Below are 7,529 nucleotides of genomic sequence, written 5' to 3'. Positions count from 1 at the left end.
GGCGTCAGGGTGTCCCGCGAGGATCCTGGCCTCTTCTTCCTCAGCCAAAGCGCCAGGAGCCGGGGCGCTGTGCGAGGGTCCCTGCGCCGGGGGGCTGGAGTCTGGGCCAGCTGCAACGGGGGGCACTGCAAGGGGCAGGGAGATGGTGAGCACAAACAAGCCCATGCCACACTCCCTCCCTCCCTCCCCCGATCACAGCCCTGTGCCTGTGCCCAGGTCCCAGATGCAGGGAAGGAGATGACTGGGCGTGGGGACATTTGTGACCCGGCTTCACGCATGCGGGACCGTGTTTGTGACCGTACGTGCGTGCGGAGCCCGTGTCACAAACCCCCCGGGCTGGATAAACACCCCCGCGCAACCGCCCCCAGCTCAGTGGCGCGTTGGCCACGGACGCTAGAGGATCAGGACGGTCTTTGACCGCACCGACGTCCCGACGCCCAGCCGTCTCCTTCGCTGCAGCCACTGGCGGAGATGGAGCCGAGGTCCCGGCGCCGCAAAAGGCCCCAGCCCCCCGCTGCCCACTGTCCCGCAGAGCTGCAGGGGGAGCAGGCGGGACCCTCCAGTGCACCTCCCCTGCCCATAAGAAAGGGTCAGGTCCCCGAGGAGGAAGGTGAGCGCAGAGCATCCCCACGGGCACCTGCCAGAGGGGATTTTGGCTGGCGCCCGGCTGTGTGTGCAGAGATCCCGTGCTCTGGGAAGCTGCTCCGGCCTGCCCCCAGCCCCGCTCCCGGCGTTAGCCCTGCCGGAACCCTGGCGCGGTGCTGGGGGTGACGGTGCCATCGTCCTCCAGCACTGTGCGGGCTGTGCCAGCGGGCAGACTGTGACGCCGAGGTCGTTGGGGAGCTGTGCCGTCAGGACGGACTGTGTGTCCACGAGAACTGCCTGGTGAGTCCCCGGGGCTCAAAAATTCCCGGTCCCTGACAACCACCGGTCCCCAGCCCCGCACCGCCGGCAGCCCCTGGCACGTGCCCTCTTATCCCCTCTTGCAGTACCACGCCAGCGGGCTGAGCCAGAGAGGGGCCGATGAAGAGGGCTTCTTCGGCTTCCTCCTCCCCGACATCCGGCAGGAGCTGGCGCGGGTGTCGCAGAAGGTGAGGCCGGGGGGCACGCGTCCCCACCGCGGTCCCCACGCCCCGTGCCCGGTGCTGCACAGGTCAGCAACCCTCCACATCCTCCTTCATCCACAAAGGCCCATTGCTGCGGAAACTGGGGATGTGGAGAAGGTAGGTGTCTTTCTGAGTGGCCCGGTGTCACCGGCCAGGCGGCCCACCAAAACGTGGCGGGGCTGTGCTGGGCGAGGGCGAACCGGGCTCCCCGGGAACACGCGGCGCTGACGCCGAGCGTCTCCGTGCCCCCCCAGAGGTGCTGCATCTGCCGGCTGCGGGGCGCCTCGGTCACCTGCCGGGGCCGGCGCTGCCCCCGAATATTCCACTTCCCCTGCGGTAGCGAGCGAGGGTGCATCTCCCAATTCTTCGGGGAGTTCAAGTGAGTGTAGCCGCCCTGCGGGGCAAGCTCCGGGTCCAGGGCCAGGTGCAGGGCGGAGGAGCGGGCCGAGGCTGAGCTGTCACCTCCGTCCCGCAGGTCCTTCTGCTGGAGGCACCGGCCGGTGCAGCGGGTGCGGGCGGTGCAGCAGGACCAGACGGCCTGCCTCATCTGCCAGGAGGTAGTGGCACGGCGGCCATGCTATGACACCTTGGTCTGTCCTACCTGCACCAGTGCCTGGTTCCACCGCCGCTGCATCCAGGTAGGCGTCGTTGCCCCCGGCCCCCTGATGTGGCCCCCCTGCCGCCACCGCTGATGCTGATGCCGTTGATGCCATCCGTGCCCCAGGGCCAGGCGCTGCGCTCCGCCCTGCACCATTTCCGATGCCCGCTGTGCCAGGACGTAAATGCCTTCCAAGAGGAGATGTTTCGCCTGGGCATCAAAATCCCTGACAGGTCGGTGCCCTCCACCCTGCCTCCCTCCCCCTCTGAGACGCTCCATGCAGTGTCCTCCTGCCTCGCGGGGTGTCCCCCACGCCCCCGGGGCTGAGCGCTGCCCGGCTCCCGCAGGGACGCTGCCTGGGAGGAGGAGGAGGGGGCCTTTGCGGACCATTATCGGCGGCACAGCTGCTGCGACGCCAGGCAGTGCCTGTGCCCGGCGGGACGGGAGGAGGCAGAGGTGAACGGGTAAGCGCGGGTGGCTGCGGTGCCCAGAGTCCCAGCGAGGAGACGATGCCTTTGTGTCCTCCTTTGGGCAGGGCCGGAGGCGCCCTGAGATGCCGAGGCGGGCATGGCGCAGGGTGCGTGCGTGCGGGCAGCTGAGCCGCGGCTGCCTGTGGCGGGGGGGAGCGGGGCGGAGGTGGGCTCAGCAGAGCGCCCGGGCTGGGCACCCGCAGCTCGGGGGGGCCTTTGGTGGCAGTGGGTGCCGTTGCTCCCGCAGGCCCTGGAGACTGGTGCTCTGCAGCTCCTGTGGCTCCCGCGGGACCCACCAGCGCTGCTCCGCTGTGCGGGAAGATGCCGAGTCCTGGGAGTGTGGCGACTGCAGCCACACGGGCACAGGTGAGGGGTGCAGCTGTGGGGACAGGGGCCCCGGGGCCACGTGGCCACCACAGCTGTGCGAGAGGTGGGGACAGGCGCGGCGCTGCGGTGCGGTGCGGTGCGGTGCAGGGAGGGAGGGAGGGAGGGAGTGTGGCGTGGGCTTGTTGCGCTCATCCTCTGCCTGCCCCTTGCAGAGCCCCCCGTTGCAGGCGACGCAGGCTCCAGCCCCCCGGCGCAGGGGCAGTCTCCCAGCGCCCCAGCTCCTGGCAGTTCCGCTGCGGAAGAAGAGGCCAGGATGCTCGCAGGACCCCCCGGCACCCAACGGCCCTCCTAGCCCCTGTCCAACAAACCTGCCGATCCTCCCTAATAAAAGCGTACTTCTGTATTTCCCCTTTTCTTAGCAGAAAATATTCAGTTTAACTCCAACAAGTTAAATCGGCAAAGTTAAAATTCAGCAAAGCCTTTGACGCCGTCTCCCATAGCATTCTCCTTAGGAAGCTGGCAGTTCATGGCTTGGACGGGCATACTCTTCCTTGGGTAAAAAAGTGGTTGGGTGGCCGAGCCCAGAGAGTTGTGGTGAATGGAGTCAAGTCCAGTTGGCGGCCAGTCAGGAGCGCTGTTCCCCAGGGCTCTGTTTTGGGGCCACTCTTGTTTAAGATCTTTATCAACGATCTGACTGAGGGGATTGAGAGTGCCCTCAGGAACTTTGCAGATGACACCAAACTGGGTGGGAGTGTCGATCTGCTCGAGGGTGGGATGGCCCTGCACAGGGACCTGGACAGGCTGAACCCATGGGCCGAGGCCAACTGCTTGAGGTTTAACAAGGCCAAGTGCCGGCTCCTGCACTTGGCTCGCAACAACCCCACGCAATGCTGCGGCCTTGGGCAAGAGCGGCTGGAAAGCTGCCTGGCCAAAAAGGACCTGAGGGTGTTGGTTGACAGCCGGCTGAACATGAGCCAGCAGCGTGCCCAGGTGGCCAAGAAGGCCAACAGCATCCTGGCTTGGATCAGGAATAGCGTGGCCAGCAGGAGCAGGGAGGTGATTGTGCCCCTGTACTCGGCACTGGTGAGGCCGCACCTGGAATACTGTGTCCAGGTTTAGGCCTCTCAATACAAGAAAGACATCGAGGTGCTGGAACGTGTCCAGACAAGGGCAACGAAGCTGGGGAAGGGTCTGGAGCACAGGCCTTGTGAGGAGCGGCTGAGGGAACCGGGGTTGTTTAGCCTGGAGAAGAGGAGGCTGAGGGGAGGGAGACCTTATCGCTCTCTGCAGCTACCTGACAGGAGGGTGTAGTGAGGTGGGCGTTGGTCTCTTCTCCCAAGTAGTTAGCGATAGGACGAGAGGAAATGGGCTCAAGCTGCGCCAGGGGAGGTTTAGGTTGGGTATTAGGAGACATTTCTTCACGGAAAGGCTAGTCAAGCGTTGGAACAGGCTGCCCAGAGAGGTGGGGGAGACACCATCCCTGGAAGTGTTCAAAAAACGGGTAGATGTGGCACTCTGGGACACGGTTTAGCGGGCATGGTGGTGTTGGCTTGATGATTGGACTGATGATCTCAGAGGTCCTTTCCCATCTTAATCATAGAATCATAGAATCGTTTAGGTTGGAAAAGACCTTTAACATCATCCAGTCCAACCATTAACCTACACTACCAAGTCCACACTAAACCAATCAAGGGTAGGCTAGACTACACCATGTCCGTCCTCTCCCCTGCCGCCGCCCCCTCCACACTACTCTACGTCCCTCGACGCGTTTAATAAAACACCCTCCTCCGACCTGCAGCTCGAGTGAGCCAAGGGGAATCCAGTGGGAGAAAATACGGGTCGCATCAGGGCTCGGCATCCCCGCGGGTCGCAGGAAGAGTCCTGGAAGCCCCTGGGAGGGCAGGGAAACACAGAGTACTGAGGCTGAACGCCTTATCTCCCCCCCAGCATGAAGCAGCCCCTGCCTGGGCGTGGCGTTTAAGGATGCTGGGCTGGGCGCGCTGTCTGCAGCCCCCCCCGACACAGTGATGCTGCTGGGGCTGTTGCAGAGCAAATGCCTGCCTGGAGCTTGCTTCACGGCTGCCTGCTTGCCATTGCCATTGGGGCTCTGGCTACAGAGCTTCGTGCCCCAGCCCGGCTCACGGCCCCTTGGGGTCCTTGCAGCGGCGGCAGGGTCCGTGTCATGGGGGTTTGCGCTCCGGACGGTCCCTGCCAGGCAACCAAATGGAATCTCAAAGTCGCAGCCCCGTGGCAGGCACTTCCCCTGCTGCCGTTTCCTTGCCTTCTCCAGCTCAGCAAAACTGGGCGACCCCAACATCATTTCCTTGGCGCGATGCAGTCATTTTCCTTCCCTGAAACCCTGCGCCTACCCAGCAGCCGGGGAGAAAAGGAGGGCAGCGCCACAGGGGCCCAGCACCGTGCAGAGGAGAGCCCCATCCCTGTCAGCAGGGACCCTCGCGGCTGTGGGGAGGGCTGGGAGCAGGAGACCACCACCAATGCTGGGACTCAGCCTTGGGGCCAGGGGTCTCCTGGGGGGCCACCGCCAGGCAATAGGACACAAGGGGAGGGACGGGAGATGGCAAATCCCTGCGGAACCCCAAGCCTCTGCTGGAGCCTGGGGGCTCACCAGGGCAGGCTGGCTGCCTCTCTGCCCTCACAGAGGGCATCCCCACTGCCTGCTGCTTCAGCTACCAGCAACACCCCATCCTGCAGGGCCTCATCACCTCCACCTGCATCACCAGCTGCACCCAGGCAGGGGTGATGGGAGCACCCACTGCTGCATGGGGCTCAGGCTGCAAGGGCCACGGCAGTGCCCCAAGGGTGGCCGGGATGGGGGGCGGGGACACCCAGGGTGCTGCTGCCAAGAAACAGCACAGGCCCCCCGCTGCCCAGACATCATACAAATCAATACAAATCATCATACATCAATACAAATGATTCTATTTATTTACATTACACTAACTATTTTCTGCTAAGAAAACAGAAAATACAAAAATAAACTTTTATTGGGGAGCAGCAGCAGGTTTGGTGGACAGGGGCTAGGAGGGCGGTTGGGTGCCAGAGTGTCCTGCGAGCATCCTGGCCTCTTCTTCTGCAGCACAACTGCCAGGAGCTGGGGCCCTGGGAGCCTGGAATCTCTGGCCTCTCCCCCATCCCGCTCCCAGCATTACCCCACTGGCATCCCAGCACAGTGCTGGGGGTGACGGTGCCACTGTCCTCCAGCCTTGTGCAGGCTGTGACAGCAGCAGCTGGGTCTCCAGCATGGGCTCTGAATCCATGAGAGCTGCCTAGACAGGCCCCGGTCCCCGACAAGCCCACTCCCCAGCCCTGCACCGCTGGCAGACCCGGGCACACCTCCTTTCCCCCTCTTGCATTATCCTGCCAGCGGGCTGGGCCAGAGAGGGGCTGATGAAAAGGGCTTCTACAGCTTCTTCCCCCCCCAACACCCTGCGGGAGATGGAACAGGTGGCACAGAAGGTGAGGCTGGTGCGCACGCGTGCCCACCCCGGTCCCAGTGCCCCGGCTGGGGCAGAGCTGTCGCCTCCCTCACACAGGGCAGCTCCTGCTGCTGCAAGCACCGGCCGCTGCAGCGCGACCAGGCCCCCGCCTCACCTCCAGGAAGTGGTTGTGGGGCAGCCCTGCTACAACACCCTGGTCTGCCCCGCCTGTGTCAGCGCCTGGCTTCACCACCACTGCATCCAGGTAGGCGGCATTGCCCCCAGCCCCTCACATCACCACCCCTTTGCCCAGCTCCAGGGGCAGGGGGGGAAGGGGCAGGGCAAGTGGGACACTCCCCACCATGCATGCTGAGGCCAGCTCTGACCCAGGGCCGGGTCCTGCACTCTGCCCTGCACCATTTCTGCTGCCAGCTCTGCCAGGATGCAGACACCTTCAAGGAGAAGATCTTTCACCTGGGCATCAAAATCCCCAACATGTCCGCACATCCCCCGGTCTGTGCTCCGCAGCCGGGGCACCGTGCAACGGTCCCTGTACCAGGGGCTGGAGTCTGCGTCGCCTGCAACCGGGGGCTTGTGCAAAGGGCAGGCAGAGGAGCTCGGTTCACCCTTGCCCAGCACAGCCCCGCCACATTTCAGCGGGCCGCCTCGCCTGTGACACCAGGCCACTCAAAGCCACCTGCCTTCTTCACATCCACAAGTTCATCCAAAAAGGCCTATTTCTGCAGAACAACAACATCGACAACAAGAGGGGAGAGGGCAGCTGCTCGCAGACGGCTGACAGAGCATCCCCAGCGGTCAGCGATGCACAGCTCAGCAACACGAGGCACGGGGAACACAGCGACGACACGTTTGCACCGGCCTCACCTTCTGGGCTACCTGCTCTGGTTCCTGATGCGTTAGCAGGGACGAGGAAGCCATAGAAGCCCTTCTCATCAGCCACTCTCTGACTCAGCCTGCTGGCGTGCTACTGCAACAGGGGGAAAAGAGGGCATGTGCCACGGCCTGCCGCAGCTGCGGGGCTCACGACAGGGGGGGCGTCACAGAACGCCGGGGTGTCACGGACCGGGGACTCACCAGGCTGCTCTCAGGGATTCAGAGCCCATCCTGGTGGCACAGCTGCCCAGGCACCTCGCGGGCACAGCCGGCACGCTGCCGGGCGACAGCACCAACGGCACCTCCTTCACCGCACTGGGCTGCCGCTGGGGGTGACACCAGGAGCGGCACGGGGCAGAGGCCGGAGCACCCGCTCACAGTGCGGGCGCCTCTGCTGCACAGCCGGGCACCAGCCAAAATCTCCTCCGGACAGGGGGCTAGACTCTGGGCCAGCTACAACCGGCGGCACTGCAAAGGGCAGGCACAACATGAGCGCAACAAGCCCATGCCACAAGCCCTCCCGCCCGCCCTCCCCGCACCACAGCCCTGTGCCTGTCCCCACCTCCCACGTGGCCCTGGGGCCCCTGTCCCAACAGATGCACCCCTCACCCGTCACCATGTCGCCGCACTCGCCACACTCCCGGCAACTCGGCATCTTCCCCCACGGTGCAGCAGCGCTGCTGGGTCCCGCGGGAGC

General features: G+C 64.5%; 1 protein-coding gene across 1 annotated transcript; it reads left to right on the top strand.

The window, feature by feature from the left end:
- The first annotated feature begins 471 nt into the window (after positions 1-471).
- LOC142594704 (E3 ubiquitin-protein ligase PHF7-like) lies at positions 472-6,879 on the top strand. The gene is made up of 11 exons (XM_075720109.1): positions 472-610; positions 791-885; positions 990-1,091; positions 1,361-1,485; positions 1,582-1,744; positions 1,831-1,937; positions 2,052-2,168; positions 2,422-2,540; positions 4,932-4,963; positions 6,120-6,203; positions 6,685-6,879. The coding sequence occupies exons 1-11, from the start codon at positions 472-474 to the stop codon at positions 6,877-6,879; spliced, it is 1,278 nt and encodes a 425-aa protein (XP_075576224.1).
- The last annotated feature ends 650 nt before the right edge of the window (positions 6,880-7,529 follow it).

Source organism: Pelecanus crispus, chromosome 12 (assembly GCF_030463565.1).
Source record: "Pelecanus crispus isolate bPelCri1 chromosome 12, bPelCri1.pri, whole genome shotgun sequence".
Taxonomy (NCBI): Eukaryota; Metazoa; Chordata; class Aves; order Pelecaniformes; family Pelecanidae; genus Pelecanus; species Pelecanus crispus.
The sequence above is the reverse complement of the archived record's forward strand: the minus strand, read 5'-3'. Positions and strand labels throughout refer to the sequence as shown.